General features: G+C 35.6%; 1 protein-coding gene across 2 annotated transcripts in view; it reads left to right on the top strand.

Annotated features, from left to right (window-relative positions):
- LOC149421366 (multicopper oxidase 3-like) overlaps nucleotides 1–18276 on the top strand; it is a 70451-nt gene that overhangs the window by 39875 nt on the left and 12300 nt on the right. For both annotated transcript variants that reach the window (XM_089634719.1, XM_089634718.1), the window contains exon 4: nucleotides 10761–10946. In XM_089634719.1, the coding sequence (XP_089490845.1) occupies nucleotides 10761–10946 (186 nt within the window). The remainder of the gene's footprint in view (nucleotides 1–10760; nucleotides 10947–18276) is intronic.

Genomic DNA, 18276 nt, shown 5'->3' with positions numbered 1-18276 from the left:
TAACGTAACACATAATTATATAATCACTTTCACACTTATTTGTATAATTTATTTGATAGAAAACCTAAAATTGGCCCTCGAATAACGTGATTTCAATCTTGAATGATGACAAACATATTACAAATGATTTCAACGGAGAAAGGTACTTGATAACACATTAAATATAAAACTACGCCAAAAATCGCCAAATTGCCAGGTAATAAAATTTTAACGGCAACATTAGAGTGAGAGGTAAACGTAATAAAAATATCGGCTCATTCTTGTTTCGGGGAGACCGGGTGTGATAGTTACACCTTTATATTTTAAATATTTTTACCACATGAATAGATCGTGTTAAAATATCTTAGATAGACAAATCGCGGAATTCTAAGTAAAAGGCTCAGTATTTTTTTTTTAAATTTATTTCAAACTTTGTTAAGAATGTCGATATTATAGAGTTGTGTGTAACACTGCGCACATATACGGGGGATTGGGGAATTTTTCCTAAGGTTGGTTTTGCACGCGGACAAAAAAAAGATCTATCTAGTTAGTTTCCAAAAGTATATTTTTATAAAATTGGTGTTTACTCAGGCCAGCTCAACTCACGTCCAGACCATTATTCAGAATTTAAAATAAACGTTGTGTTTGAAAGGTGATGAAGTTATAGAGTTTTATGAATTCTGTGTTATTTGTAAAGTGTAAATTTATATTTTCAGAATTGCTTCGATGAAATCTTTGATTCTTTCAATTATGCGCTTGGTAGAAAGGTGCCCAGATCGGTGTGCAGTGTTTTAAATGGGGGCAGATATATCTTGCAAAAAGGTTTTCGGAATAAAAAGGTGTGAGGAATGTGGAGATCCGCAAAGAGTACAAGGCTGATAACAAGTAAGATTAAGACAGGTACGCTTAGATGGTTTGGGCATGTAGAGCGAATTAGCGAAGATAGGAGTGTAAGGAGGATATATGATGCAAATGCGAATGGTAGCAGAAGTCGGGGACGCCCGAGGAAGACATGGCACGATCAAGTGAATCAGATACTCGAGTCGGGCCACGTCATGAGTCAGAATAATGAAAGAGTATGTATGAGACGATGTATGAATGTGAATGAGGCAAGGAGTGTGTGCCAAGACCGAGTTGTTTGGCGGTCCGTCCTCTCTGCCTACCCCTGCGGGGAAACGGCGTGATTTTTAGTTAGTTAGATTTTCATATGCTAATTATAAATCCCAGCATTTTATTCGATTTGTTGATTATTTCATTAAAACATTAAATTACACTTCACTAAGGAGTAACATTATGGGTAAGAGGTAAAAAAATGCTATAAATGGCATTGTCAATGCACACACCAAACTGCAATAATTATTATTTAGATGGATAAATACATAAAAATAATTTAATTGAAAAGATTACCCATGAGGCAATCACACTCGGTCTCCCCGAACTTATAATAGGTACATATTAGCAGAAGATTTATGATGAGAATCTACAAAGTTCAAATGTTTCTTGGCCGTCATTACCACAATGTGTGAATCAGCCGTCTAGACTGGGATCTTTTATTATTATAGTAAATAATGTTGTAGTGTTTCGTAACTTATGGAAATTAAATTTAATATCAATATGGATTTACTCTGGAAATTTTCATAACACCAGACACTAAATTAAAATTAAAACTAACAAATTGCTTCATAATAATTATTACGTAGAAAGGAGTCATGTTATTGGTGTGCGGGCATTTATGAAATCGACTTTATATTACCTGCAAGTATTCACCTGTATGTAATTAGTACAAAAATAATATTTATAGAAAGCTAAAAAGTAATTTGTTTACAGAAATAATAAACAACAGTTTAGTGACACCGGGATGAAACCAAACAACTTTCGATTTCGGTTGACTAATAACCGTGAACGGTACTTGCTTCAAAATGCGATAGAAAGTTTATTTTAAATCAATTATGCTAAAAACTATCTCTCAAATATCTCCGTCAAAAAAACTGAGGTAATCGCTTCTTGACCATGAAAGTGAAAACGGCTATCATTATTTATAATAAACAGTAGGTCAGACCTCATTACGTTTTACTTATGATGAAAAAGAAAAACAAACTCGATTAATTCCCCATCGATTAACCATCGCTATCACAATCGTTTCTTGAGAATATAAGTATTAATTCCTTGAGGACTTGAGTTTTTCGTTCACAAAAGCAAAATCAGTAAGAGGTCCGTGGAAAAGTCAATACCTTTGTTGATCATCATGGAGTATTTTTACAAACTATGTATGAATACCGTTAAAATGTACAGAAAATTTAAGATTTATCTTTGTAATTCTGATCATTGTACTCAAAATGTGTCATTTTAATATTTTCATTCATAATTATAGATTTTGAGAACAGTCTACAACCGTACATTCTGAAGCGGTTCCAACTGGCTACAACGTCAATATGACATATAAAACGCCAATGTCTGGTAGGACGGCTGTCACTAACGTTGCCCGGCGTGCTGTCAACTTGATTTCATTAAAATATTAATGGAGATAACGGTGCTAACCTGCTCTTGACGGCTACACGAAACTAAACGCCGAAAACTACATTAACTTAACTTCTACATACATACACACTCTGAATCCGCACATCTGCTCTGATGATGGACACTGTAACGCTATCCGAAACATTGACTAAAAGAGGAGAAAGCGCAACAAGACATAGTAACCCAAATATTAATCACGATAGTATTTTCAATTAATGTTCAAAAATCAAATTAAGATTTCGACAAGTTCGGCCATAGTATAATGCCAAATAATCAATCAAAGAATGATGATAAACATACGTCAAGTAAAAAAAAACTCCAAACTCAAACAGTATATTGACGTGTAAAACTAATTAATCACGATGCTTACCTTTAAAGTAAGAGTTCGGAGAAGGAAGCGGTTGGGGTCGTGGCATGAGAGAAATGATTAATTCCAAGTTGTCAGATTAATTTTACTGCACATTAACTGATTTCATCTCAAACCTGTCTTGCAAACTAGTCTAGTGGTGATCGCTATCTGTCGGCTGATCAGTGGCGCTACGGCCGCCCAATCACTGCCCCGAGCACTGAACATATTCAAATTATTTTAAATATACTTTAAATTACATTTAGTTAACTTATCTCTCCCTTCTTGATAAAAAAAACAACAGACTAGCAGTTACATTGGTTCTGATGGTGTCCGGAAACCAGCGAGAAATTGGTGAATCTACATCACACGTAGAAACAAAAAAAAACGATCTGATCATTTCGATTTGTTTTCTACTTTTCTTCGGCAACTAAGGCTGGCCGCATACATACGTTTTCCGTATTCGATTTCCGAATTCGTTTTCCGTATTCGGACATCCGAATGCACGGAATCAGTAGAAAATACATTAACTGCCGCACACGTTCGTTTTAGTTCCGAACGGAACAAATTCCTTACGCACGTTCCGAATGCAACCGGCGCGTTCGGAGAAACCGAATGGAAAAAACCTAATGACGTCATGTGGAACGCAGCTCTTGCATACATTTTGTTTGTGCCGACGCAAACGTTCGGAAATTTCCGTTCAGTAATTCAGTGTTGCCCTCATACATAAGGTAGCGTAAAGTAGCCGAATTTGCTGTTAGGTGGGACATGTTTAAAATTGATGTTTTTACGTGAAAATAAAAATTTCGTGGGGGGGGGGGGGGTGGCTAGAGAATTTCGGGACATGTTAGTTTTTTTTTTTCTTTTTTTTAGTTTTTTCGGCGCCGATTCTCGCTCTGAGTAGCCTAAATGGCGATATATCGCCCTTATTGGCAACACTGGTTCTGACGTTTATACATTCCGAATGAAGAAAAACGAACGTTTGCGCTAGTCTCACGGAATTCCGAATACGGAAAACGAATTCGGAAATCGAATACGGAAAACGTATGTATGCGGCCAGCCTAATAGGTTAAAAAAAACTTTAGATCCGGTTTACTGCACTTTGAGGCATTTAAAAGACAATAAACAGCTGAAAACAACCTCGTAGCGACAATTTTTTTTCAAATTAGATCTATAAAACTCTAACTTCGGACTCGATTTACACGAAAACGAAAGCTCAAACAAAAAAAGAGTTATACTTCGCCTAAAAGTTTTACTAAATCTACTGCAAATGGGATGTAGATTTACCAGATTCCATTTTGTACTACACATACAATAACGGTCGGATAGGTATTGTAGATTTTTGCATAGACATAGTCATTATTATCGAAATTAGTCGTAAGGGGATGAGGTTGGTGCAGATTTGCCAGGTGCCAAGCGCCAAGGGGCTAGGGAGTTTGTCGCCCCGCCACTGCTACCGATATTAGGTATACTGAGCTCTCTATTATATCAGTAACTCCGATTAATTATTTCGAAGAATCGTTGATTTAGTACCCGAGGCAGATAAACTCTTGTAAATTAGCGCAAATTATGAGCGACTGCACACATGTATCACTTCTACTATACACACTTCTTCTAGAAACATTATACATAAAGATCATCGAGGGAAATTACTTTTATCAGGGCCTCCTGCATGAAGTTAATGTTTTAATAAAATCCGTTTCACGTGTTTAAAAGCGTAACTTCTAAGCATCCCTTTCTTGATGTTGTTCATTGCGCTTTCTTCAGCCTTGCATTCTTTCCGAATCTCCACATGTATTAATAACCTGAATGAGCACCTACCTAGTAATGTTATGAATTACAACCATGGACATTCAATTTAATAGACGAGCCAATCAGGAAATCACTTTCGGTGATTAACCTAAGCCTTAGAAGAGTAACCTGTGCCTTACTTTACTTTCCTGAGCGCTATATGCGCTCTTCGGTGGTCAATGTACGACTGATGTCATAGTTTATTTAAAGCGTTCTCGAACCCTTCTGGTGCCAAAAATATGGTCACGTGGTTTGCCTCGAAATGATTCCCGGATTTCACTTAGGGCAAGTCTATTAATTTATTATTAATCTATTATTTATTAGTTATTATTTAATATTCTTTAGCGGCAGAAGTCCATAGACGTTTTTTCAATGTTTTTTTTTAACGGACATGTAAAATATAATAATATGATAACTCAATTCTTAGCCCAGATTGATTGTACTCGCAAATATTTATTTTTTTTAACCTGTCTTAATATAATATGTGTATGTAACGAGAGATTTTCTAAAACTACAGTATTTTCAGCACTTCTGAACAGTTCATATTTTGAACTTGCATCCGTATGCTTTTCGGGTACAAACAGATGATACAGTCTTAGAAAATGATTTTATTATAATCGTCGACTTCCTAGCAGAGAAGTCGCGTAATATTTCCAACAGTTGAAGCTAATAAAAATACCTAATTATCTAATAATAAACTTTCGAAGTATGGATTGAAGTGTGTTCATCCAATAAATAATTTAATAAATAAACCACTTCACGCATAGACATATGAATATTAGTAGACCTGCCCTAAGTGATTAAAAGCGTATTATCCCCACTCCCCATACCGGTTCCATTGAGCCGGCTGGGCTCGCGTATGGCCTCAAATGAAATTTGAAAACGTGACGTCATCATTCTTGTGCGAACTATGGTCGAGGCATCATCGGTTCATTTTACGAAATAACATGGCAAAATGTTGACTTGTACTATGAAAACTTGTAAAAATAGATGTGAAAAAGAGAATAAACCCAATTGTCGTATTACATTCCATATATAAGCATTATTTTACTCTATTTTAAGCTTATTCACACCGTATTATATGGATCAGTTTTAGAAACATATACTATCACATCACAATGTAGCGATTCTCAAGTGTGCTCATCGTTGTTTACTGGGGTAAGTAAATTATGAAACATTTGTAAAAGTGTCTTAACTAAATACTCTGAAACTAACTACGACTCTGCAAACAGAAGAAATTTACTTTGTCGAATTTGGACTTCGCAAATTAGTTCATAACGTGGCGAGTAATTTGCGCTCCCATGTAAAAATGTCTATTCATTTAAAAGCAGATTTTACTTTTAAGAACTAAATGGTGATATTATAATGCGAGATGCCTATTTACTGTCAGATTGATTTATTGACGAATCACAGTCAGCTTAACCCCCTTCGTTCTTCAACAGTTGATTTTACCCCTCGCCATTATCTTCTCGTCTATTAATTCCTATGTCTGTGACTTCACGCAATAACGTTATGAAGACTTTGATGACAGAATCGAAAGCAGGAAACTATTAAAACAAAACTGCTTTGTCATTATTAAGAATTTATTGTTGAAACTGATGTTATTAATTTTGTTTCGCCCACTTGTTACGTAGGTAATTAATAATAACACATTATGTAAATTCAATAGCAGACTGTTATGTCCCCCGTTAAAAGCTCCCGGCGACTTTTCAACATGATTATACATTTAAAAAGTGTCGTCGCCTGTCATTTGTCATTGGCTAAGTGAATGTGAACTGGGCAGTGCTGCAGGTCTATGTTTATCTTGCAAACAACTTTATCTAAAAGCTCAGTTACTCTTATAAAGAAGCGGTCTCTCTCTCTCTCTTGTACTCAATCCACGCTTGTAAACGACGTGATTCGATCTTAGTGAGAAGATGTGTAATTTAACGAAAGTGGAGCAACATAAGAAATCATTTGATTGCGGACCATTAAAATAAGGCTAAAAACTGAAATACATAGTCTCATAAGCTCTTCCTATATATCTTCACTATTGCTGTAGTGTTGGGCCGACCCTGATCCAAATGGTGCCTGGCGCTAGTGATAACGTTCTGTGTATTATCAGCGCCTTGGTGACTTGGCACCTTGGCAAGTCAGCGCCCGGAGCGCAATGCTCCAATTGCGCCTGTACAGGGCCGGCCCTGCTTAAGTGTATCTATATCTTAACTTTAAATTCTTGCTATAATAGTTTCCAAACCAGAGATTATATATAGATACCAAATATATCATTTGATTAATGTTCAGCTCACCCCCAGGGTACGTGATTTTGCTTGAGGTGAACGCAAACATTAAAATCGCCGATATATATTTTGGATCAATCAATGTGTGAGATGACTTAGGATGGTTTGTTTCGCAGAATTTGAACAATTCATCAAATTTAAACTTTAATTTTCGGGTTCTGTGAAAGTCCTATTCAAGTTCTGTTATTATATCATTGTAGGCTAGTTGCTTGACAAAACTGTCATAATAACAGAACTTGAAAAAATCTTTCACAGAACGTGAAAATTAACTTTGAAATTTGAAGAATTGTTCAAATTGTCCGTATTAACCCGTCCTTAATAAAGCTCACTGAAAAGCAACGATTTGTCAGAGCTCTGCAAAGAAAGACGTGCACATTGTCGTACTAAATTTAAATAATATGTGATTTTTATTATTATTAGAATTTTTATGCTAATAATACGGTTAAAGATTTTAAAGTTAATACATGTGGAACTAATTTATATTATTATTTGTCATTTTGGCCACAAGGGGTACGCAAGTTGGGGCTCTTTCTCGAAGGGGTACTCGGGAAAAACTAATTGGAAACTACTGGGCTAGACAAAGACACGGGAGTTTTTTTGACTCACCACTATGAACTTTTTTACGTAAATACCGCACAAGAGTTACAATTGCTCCAAACCGTCTGAAGCCAGTGAGACTATTGCATTCCCAATATGGGTATGTTGTGAGGCTAACAGTGGGGAAGAGGGAGTACCTAACTATTAAGATCTGGTCACCAAAGACGGCTAAAGCCATTTCAAGCAACGTTTCAATTCTGAATGTTGTTCTTACACCAGGGCGATACTGAGAGTATCTTACACTAGGTATCCCAATTTTTTACAGAAACTGTAGTGTTCCCACGATTGTTCATGTTCTCGACGATTGTGTAAGCATTTTGAGGTCGTCATTGGCTAAAAAAAGACACATCGCAATGGACTCAATTTATGAACAAGGCATAACGTGTAATTTCATCTAACCCACAAATTACTGTGTAGTATAATTATACAAAGCACTCAATGTTTTTCAATCTTCACAAACATAATTTATACATTACTGACACACCCACCGACACCTTCATGCGGTGCAGAACGCTTTCTTTAACATTTTTTTATTTAGAAACTGGTTCAGCACTTTCATTTTGTGCAACTGATTACCTTTAACATTAAGCTGCAAACTGTGATTGACAGAAAGTAATGTCTTCAATCAATTCACCACAAGACTCTGCAAGATTTAAATTAATTTAGTCCTTATTTAATGTGATGAATGTCTCCAGCAAGTGACTGACATTGTTATCAATCAGGATAAGCGTACTTTGTATTTGTGACTTTCTCGTTTAGATTAATAGTTTAGCGTTTGGGTGATTGAATGTATCGTTACAGTGTATCAACAAATCATAAACATGATAATAATATGTTTATTTTGGGAGTACATTTTGGTAGTTGTACAAATGTTGGAAGATATTGCGGTATGAATAATTAACGAGCGTTGTTGTAGGTATGTTTTATATTATGACTAGGTGACGTGTACCCGGAATTGCTTGGGGACTTATAAATGGCATATGAATTCTATAGTACCTACCTGACAACTGGGTACATTTTGATTTTATTTTATTCATGCCTTCCTGGGGCATCCCCGACTTTTTCTTCCATTCTCTTCCTGTAGTATCATGATATACAAGTAGTTACTGTTAAAAAACTACGTTACATCGACTTTTATTCGACTCCGTATCTCACTCCAGTGCAGAGACTTCTTCTGCCATTGAAACCACTCTCTAAACACTCCTGTCACTAATAAGAACAAACTTTGATGAATGACACAGGGATGACGGAAAGAAACAATAATTTTCATTTTATTTATTTATTTGTTAAGACATACACGGTACAATAAGATACAGTTAAGGATATTTTTAGTTATTACATAGTTGTAGTACCTATTATGTATGTCCATAAAATATCATTACGTAATTTCACCTGAGATTGTTATAAAAGGAAGGAAGTGTGTGGATAGAAAATAATAAATGAATTGAAAACAAGAATTATAATAAGCTCACGAATTGTAATTGACTGTTAATACATAGAAGTTTTGAAAAATGATTTGAAAATATTTTTGAAATATGTCATGCTAAGAAATTTAATAAGTTAGTTTTGTATGTTAGAAAGATAGCACGAAAGATGTCTAAATGTAGTAATTTTTCGTAATGGGTGTATGTTGTGATTGCGCGAGTAATTACTGAGTTGAGGTGATTTTTCACAAAAACGGCGCTATACAAATTATCCAATTATTATTATTATTGTTTGCTGCATTGGTATTGTTGGCTTCAATATGAAAAGTGTAGTGTGCCTGGTACGCCTCGTTGGAACATTTAAACCAATGACGGATAGCAATTCGGGACTATCTATTTATTTTATCTATTTATTTCATATATATCGAAGATGTAAGATTTACGAACAACTGGTTTATTAACGCGATACAATGAAACAATCTGAGATCTGGGATGAGAGAAGAAAGCTTAAGCAAGTGTGCCTACTTATATACAGTAAACTGTTTCTGTCTCACTCTGATACCGCTCAAGTCAAATTAGCATTTTGCTAGTCTTTTAATATCTCGATAATTTTAATTTCATTGATATTTTAGAAAAGGGTCTCGAGATCTCATAGTATAACTGGGATATTATTTTAATATACCTAAATGTCACACACACGGTCACCCACCCCATTGCTTTGAATTATTCTGATTTGAGAATCCTTTGGAAAGGGGGAAAAGGACGTACGAAATACCTACCTAATATATAACAGAAAACTTAAACAAAAGCAACGTAATTTGGATTATGAAGTATCGTTCGATTCCTTGTACAGGGAAGAGAAAATGTTTAAAATTTATCAGTCAAGGACGGGTTGTTTCGGAGAATTTGAACAATTCATCAAATTTCAACGTTCATTTTCAGGTTCTGTGAAAGACTTATTCAAGTTCTGTTTTTATATCATTGTAGGCTAGTTGCTTGACAAAACTGAAATAAAAACAGAACTTGAAAAAATCTTTCACAGAACTTGAAAATGAATGTTGAAATTTGATGAATTGTTCAGATTCTCCGAAACAACCCAGCTTTCGTCGTCTAACAAACGAAAACGGTTAATAAAATAATAATTTCACTTTATAAATAATTATTTTCCTAACTAAAACTTCACAAAGTCTAAATCATAGTCACATGGAACAGTGCCCATATCAGCTCTAACATAGTGAAGGGGTTAAACGTGTACCCAGTGGCACCTTGGTATTAATACCAAAACAAGCCTTAAGCATTTCCCTTAATACAACAGGCGAATGTGGAGGAATTCCTAAAAATAGGCCATAACCGAATCCTTCCCACTCCCAACACAACACAAACAGACATGTATGTAATATATGACCGCGGTTGGCTGCTGTTACTGGATGCTTGGGCTGATGATGATGCAAAAACATGCAATTGTAGTAGGGTTTTTTAGGAAAAAAAAATTCCCTACCGAGAAAATACAAGGCCTCTATGTCTATAATAGCCAGGTAACATTTTAAACACCCAAATGAGGTAAAAATTTTGAGGCGCATATGACGCCGTTCTATTTGTATAAAGATCATTAACTATAAATTCAGTAAATTGAAATGATTCACCACCTCATGGAAATAAGAATCTAGAAAATGAAAAAAAAACCTATACCTATACCTAGAGCCGTGCACGGATCACCATTATTAACCCAACCTCTCTTACCCAATTGGTTCGCGTTTGAACCCAATTTCGGTTAAATATGTCTTTAGATAATTTCTTGAAACTTAATTTGGTGAAACCTTTTTGCAGGAATATCCTCGGTGGACAGCGTGACCTTCACCTTCCCCCCCTCCCCGCTGCTGACACAGACGCACGACGTGCCGGCCGGTGCGCAGTGCACGCGCGACACGTGCTCGAGGGACAAGGCGTGTGAATGCGTACACGTGCGCAAAATACCCAAAGGACACACCGTCGAAATCATTCTGGTTGATCAAGGTGAAAAATTTTAATTACCTCCCCTGTTCTACTATGTATACGATCTGAGATTATACCCTTTAGGTAAATATCAAGGGTTTTCTCATCGTGAGAGACTGTGTGAAAAATTTCCTTGAATTTTTAGTTAGTTTAAAGATCACGGTTATATTGTTTAATATCTTTTTGCAGGTTAACCTTCCAATGTTTTATTGTTTAATATCTTTCAGCAGGTTAACCTTCCAAGGTTTTATTGTTTAATATCTTTTAGCAGGTTTACCTTTCAATATTTTATTGTTTAAAATCTTTTAGCAGGTTAACCTTCCAATGTGTTATTATTTAATATTTATTTATTGCATCTCACTATACATAAAACACTTTTTATTTCACATAAAAATCAACCTCACTAGGACTAAGCCTGTATCGAGGTTAACAATTTACATTTGAGTGAAGCAAACATAAGAGTAATCACAAACATAAAGTAATTTTACATAAAAACACAAATATTTCAAAATTTAAAAAAAATGAGTATTAGATGTGTTACCAGATGGGTAATTTGACAGTAGGTATATTGTAACAATATTTGAACCATAACTAATCATTAATCAATATTCAAAAGAAGAAGCAAAGTAGATAATAAAGACAGATAGGGTGACATTCAGTTTTTAGCAAATGGGACTTATATACAATCTTATTATTTAAGAAAGGACAAGGATGAAAAAATATTAAGACAATCGTCTGTCAATACATAAACCTTAATTAACTTTTTAAATTTAACTAAGGAATTGGTAGACTTAATATGATTTGGAAGAATATTAAACATAAGTGGTGCCTGATATAAATAATTAATTCTTTGACCAAAAGAAGTTATAGTATGTACCGCCACAAAGTTAAATGTAGAGCTAATTCTAGTTGTACGCATTTGTTGTGTTCTTTCAGCAAATTTAATATTGATAAAAAATCGACAAAGTATTTGAGTGATATATAGCTGTTTTATGCACATAACATTACATTCCTTATAAAGTAGGTTGGATGTATAACAGAATTTTTTTTTTACATCACTTTAAAGATCAATTTTTGAGTAATATTTAGTGGTTCAACGTTGGACTTTATACATGATCCCCAGCATACTATGTTATAAGAAAGTCGAGATTGGACTAAGGCAAAATAGACAGTTTTTAATTTTTTAATTTCTGTCTTTGCCTCTTTCACTCGGAGTGAAGCGTCTGAAAACAAAATGAAAGAAAAGTGCCGAATGAATTCATAAGTGAACCGATCCGTCGATGTTGGATTTCGGCATTCGGCATCTTTCCCTCGCTCTCAGAATGAAAGAAAAATGAAGCGTTCATTCCGTTTCGCTTCTGTAGCTGGACTTGGTAGCAACAAAATGGTATTTAAGTGGAACGATGAAAACACCCTGCTCTTTTTAGATCATTTTAAGAATTACCAATGCCTTAATTAACTTAAAAGTGACTCTTAGGACGGGTTGTTTCGGAGAATTTGAACAATTCATCAAATTTCAACGTTCGTTTTCGGGTTCTGTGAAAGTCCTATTCAAGTTCTGTTATTATATCATTGTAGGCTAGTTGCTTGACAAAACTGAAATAAAAACAGAACTTGAAAAAATCTTTCACAGAACTTGAAAATGAACGTTGAAATTTGATGAATTGTTCAAATTCTCCGAAACAACCCGTCCTTAGATAACTCAGTACAATTTGCTTTTTTATTCGTGCTGGTATAATCTCTTTATACCAGCATATAAGTATTTTCTTTAGCAGTTATTCAAATTTACTTTTATCCATTTGAAGATCATTTAAGATCTTCCTCCGATAATTCTGTCAATAAAGTATTTGAAGCTCTCAAAAATTCGTGATGCGGGTTTGGGCACCGCCGCCCGGTAACCATTTATTGGATAACCAACACCTCTGCCATAGGTCACCACAAGTGGTTCGCTAGGTTTGGTGGTGGTTCAGGATGCGCCTGTCCACCAGCTGAAGGCGTGCCAGATCGGGAGAGGCTGGTTTTGGGAAGGCCATTTGGCCCCTCACTAATGATATATTATTATCAGAGCTTCCTCTCTCCTGTGTAGGATTAATGTAAAATAAAAACAAAAAACATGTTTCTCCTTAAAATCAATGGCTGCACCCACCACCATCGACATTTGCTTTACTTATTCTTTGCCAATTCATCGATCAAATAATCACAAATCAAACGAATTCCAACGTTCACTCGAGTGACCGTCTGATACATGCTTTAAACAGTGAACTACTACTCCGGTCGCGCACCCAGGCTTGTACTCTAGTCGGATTGGAGGGATCTTGGATGCTAACCCATATTTACTTCAGGATCTCATCGCTCCATCGAATAGGTGAAAACATTCCAACTTCACCCAGACTAACAAAAACTAACTGAAAAAGGGCGAAATAGTACTGTGGTACGACTGAAATAATAATGGAGTAAGTACTGGCTTGGAATTAATGGAAAGTGGTAGCTTAACCAATAACCGTTCTGTTGCGTTATTGTGAAAGTGAGAAGGTAGGTAGCATTAGCACTAGCACTACCCGCGGTATTCGACAATTTATGATACTGCCATAAATTATGCGTTTATTAATTTTATATCGTCATTATTTAGTAAATTAATGTATTTCATTTTAATGAGCAGTAAATTGTAAATTGAATGTGTTATGAAAATACAATTATTCAGTGTGCATTATAAAATGAACATGATGTTTCACTGGTTCCATGATAACTCAACACAATGACAATTCAACACACCTTTAAAAAGTGATATAAAATAATTTAAAACGATGAAAATACTAACATGTAAACCTAACCTACGTAAACCACCCACCTACTAGCGATACGGTCGATAAACTGAACTGCTACGCTACCTACTGGCGATACGGCCGATAAACTGAACTGCTACGCTACCTACTGGCGATACGGCCGATAAACTGAACTGCTACGCTACCTACTGACGATACGGCCGATAAACTGAACTGCTACGCTACATACTGACGATACGGCCGATAAACTGAACTGCTACGCTACCTACTGACGATACGGCCAATAAACTAAAAGCATTCACATGAGCCAAAAGGCACAGGCGCTAGTAAAAACTTCAAGGGCGCTGTGTTGGGTATTATCAGCGCCTTGGCTCCTTGGCGCTTGCCAAGTCGGCGCCCGGAGCGGACTGCTCCAATTGCACCTGCACATGGCTGGCCCTGAGCATTCAATATCTACCTCCACAGGGATTCACACATTAATGAAACCTCAAACAAACTAATAAAACTCACCCACTCTTGTTAACTAGGGATCTGAAGAGAGTATATCGTCGGTGCATACATAATATGAACAATGTAAGCTTTAGTACATTCTGAGATAATCGATAAAAACTGTTAAAAAAAATAACGAAACGGAAAACGAAAGTTCTATTTATGAACAAAGTAGGAAATATACATTTTATTCAGTAAAATAAAATGTTATTTGCAAATATTAATTATTTTGTATCAGAAAATCACATTTTAATGCGATTTTGCTCACATGGTTCATATTCTGTGCACGGTTTTCGTCACATTGTTCATTTTCAATAGCAGCTGTCAAAATATTTCATTCAAGTCTTGTGTTTAAAGTAGAGATTTAAAATGGGAGACTATTATCACAAAATATATTATGTGAATGTAGTGGTGTGCAAAGGATATGACATTTTGTTTTATTATTTATATCAATTTTTGTATAATATTTTGGAAAAGTATAAATTATGTGAATGAAACTTTTTATTTTAAGATTCCCAAGTTTTAACGACACACATCTTTGTCATCACAACACCCATATTTACACAGAAGAAAATCCATCTCTAAAATATCTTAAAGATAACTAACTAACTAACCATCACGCCGTTTCTCCGCAGGGGTAGGCAGAGAGGACGGACCGCCAAACAACTCGGTCTTGGCACACATTCCTTGTCTCGTTCACATTAATACAACGTCTCATACATGCTCTTCTATTATTCTGACTCTTGACATGGTCCGACTCAAGTATCTGATTCACTTGGTCGTGCCATGTCTTTCTTGGGCGTCCTCGCCTTCTTCTACCATTCACATTCTTAGAGCTCTGCTAATTAAAACTAGTAACCTCCTGACAAGTTCAGTGAGTGGACCATTGCTCTCATTTTTCACACTAGTTTTAGTAAGTTTATTCTTTAAGAATAAATTTAATAACTCGATAATATTAATAGCATAAAATCATACTTCAATGAAATACATAATAGTAAAATAAACACAATATTATATTTTTTAATGATGTTTTTATTGGAATATAATTACTAAAAAAGAGGAAACATAATTCACACTTAAATTATTTGTTTTTTCTCCCACAATTCTACACATAAGTTAGAGAATCATAAAATGGGTGATGATCCTTATCTATTACCAGTTTTAACTTTTAATGCCTGAATTTAGAATCTGATAAAGCAAGGGGTTTGGTGTATAGAGGCAATGGGGGAACATAGCCAGTCTTGCGGCGTTGGAGCAATTCCAGCCAATCCTTCGACTGGTCTAATTTATAGAGGATATCCCCCGACGATAAGTATTTAAGAGCCCTCAAATCTGTGACAACGGGATCCCCTACTTTCTTTCCCGGTCTCAAAGATGTTAGGTTTGTATTCAATGATTCGTAATTTAAAAAAAAGTCGAAGTGGACATTTTTTATATTGTATGGCTGTTTGGGTCGAGCCATTTGCATGCGAGATAAATAATCACTTGGAGAATATATTGGTGGCTTGAAGTAATGCTCCAGCACCGAATGGACATTGTCGGCTTCCATCATAGTATGGCCCTTCTCCAGAAAAATTTGATCTATTGTGACTGACGACCTTTTAGAGTAATCACTCAATGCACTTGCCAGTATTCTGTTCCGATTTTGGTAATTGCAACCATCGGAAATAAGGATGACATTCTTATACTGTAGGGGTAAGCTCTCCAGGTAGTTGATTATACAACTTGTGAATTCATTCGCGGTCACACCTCCTCTGCTTCATGCCACGTGTAGAGAGTGACATCTGCATTGTTTAGGACGTATAATGTGAAGTTGTGGAGTTGAAGTTTCTGCTTGTAGTATACAGCAGACGCTAGTAATTTGGGACATAACAGTACACTCTGCAAGTCCATAGTGACAACTAATGTAGTCTCACTGGCAGATTCTTTTGCTGCATTCTTAGCAATTTTCGCTTGATCCTTGCGTATAATATGCTGCTCATAAACTTCTCCTCCAATAGTACCGCATTTAAAACCCACACAAATATCACATTGATCTTTGCGTGGGTGGTGAATGGAAACCTTTTCAGCTTTTAAAACGTCACTGAATAAGTTTCTGTTGACTTTTGGCACATTATTTTCAGTGCACCAAATACTGAAGACTGAAAGCATGTGTTGCTTCGATAAAAAGAACGATTCCACATATCGTCTATTTGTTTGTGATCTGCAGTAGTGACTCGGAACAACTGGCAGAAGATTAAGCCATTTTTTAATACTATCCACTGCTTTAGTATGCTTGGCAACTTTTTTACTTACAGTGTTAGGGGATACGTTATCCTCGTCATTGACAACTTGATTATGATAGCTCCACCTCCTGAAAGTGCTTTTTGTAATGCTCAACGTATTCATAAACATTTTGTGACACACCTTATATTTATCCCCGTCCTTGGTAAACAGATATACATCACGTCCTTGTGTCTTTTTCGTGCAATCTGCGCTTTCACGACGACGCTGTCTTATAGCACGTACTGCTACAAAGCCCAGGAAATAAGCTCTCTTCTCCGACCAAGTTTTCAATTTCCAAAAACTGTTGAATGTGTGCAGGCGATCCTCTTCCGTTATTTTATGACAATAAAAAGAATTTTTAAGTGCAAATTTGGGTTGTTCGTGTTCACATCTTATTCCCATAGACTTTGCTGACTTCAATTGGCTTTGCTCATATTTCCCGCAATGCTTTTTATATCCGACATACTCTTTGCCCAAGACTCTACATCTCTTATTTTTTTTAATCTTCTGAACAAGTGAATCAGAATCTAATGGTAAAGAAACATTTGTATTATCATTTTCTGGGATCCACTCTCCAGTTAATTCACACAGACTTTTGTCTCCAGAGATAACATGGTTCCGTGTGGAGCCAATGTTATTCGACAGGTTTGGAATAAATTCTCCAGTCACAGGACATAACATCATGTTGTCATACATTTGATTGACTGGTTCAAGATCTTCAACATCCATTTGATTGACTGGTTCAAGATCTCCAACATCCATAACCTCTGATACAGAACTACGTATCGTACTTAAACGTACAATCTCCCTCGTGCGGTTTCGGTACATTCTGGAACAAAATCAAAATTAAATACATAATTCAACATCTTTCCTGCTACAGTACTAGTACAGTAATAAAAATATGAACTCACATAAAAATTTTTGAACTTGTCAGCAAACAACAGTGATTTCTCTACACGTTTCTCTTATTATAGTCAAAGATATATTTATCTGTAAAAGAAGATACACATATTGAAATATACATTACATAGTACGCACAAATATGACAACAATATAGTAAAATATAGTTAAAAGACAGACAAATACTTACAGATGCCAGTCAGATGATAATGACATGTAATGCTTAGAATAATCATGTATTTCTCTTATTTTTGAGTTAAATTTTAGTATTAAACTTTCCCTGAAACATAAAAACAAAATAACTTTAATATTTTTCCACATTGTGTCAAAATTCGAAGTTTATCACAACACTGGACTCAAATTATTGACGCTTCAAAGGGCAGCCATTTTTCATAAATCCTCGGATGACATTTTGTTACTGTTTTTAGGAAAATACGTGAAATTTATAAAATAAAACATAATAACTTACCGCTACTTTATAAACCAAATGGCCACGAACCGTCAAACAATAATATTATGTCGGATTTATTTATTTATTCACTTCAAAAACAGCTAGAGCGTGTACAAGGTATAAAATATGCGGGAACAACTTGACAACTGTCAGTGTAATCCAGGGGGGGTCGACTCCGACCTAAATTTTGGTCCTAGAATGGTGGCGGTTTGGTGACGTCATAGCAATATTTAAAATGCCAATATCCAATAGGAACACTTTGAACGCCATAGAAGAACTGAGTTGTATAAAATGGGATATCTGTGGTAACAAAAGTCAAAACACCACATGTTTATGGTTATATTCATGGTTCTTCGCCGACGTAAATATTTGTGAAAAGTGAAAGTAGATTTGTTAAAATGCCTCGCTAATTTCGCTGTAGTGTCGAAAGCTGTGAGGATGTTGTTTCAGTGCGACACGACAA

Source organism: Hesperophylax consimilis, chromosome 8 (assembly GCF_061612785.1).
Source record: "Hesperophylax consimilis isolate HC1 chromosome 8, BYU_Hcon_1.0, whole genome shotgun sequence".
Taxonomy (NCBI): Eukaryota; Metazoa; Arthropoda; class Insecta; order Trichoptera; family Limnephilidae; genus Hesperophylax; species Hesperophylax consimilis.
Note: the sequence above shows the minus strand (reverse complement) of the source record. Positions and strands in the feature narration are given on the sequence as shown.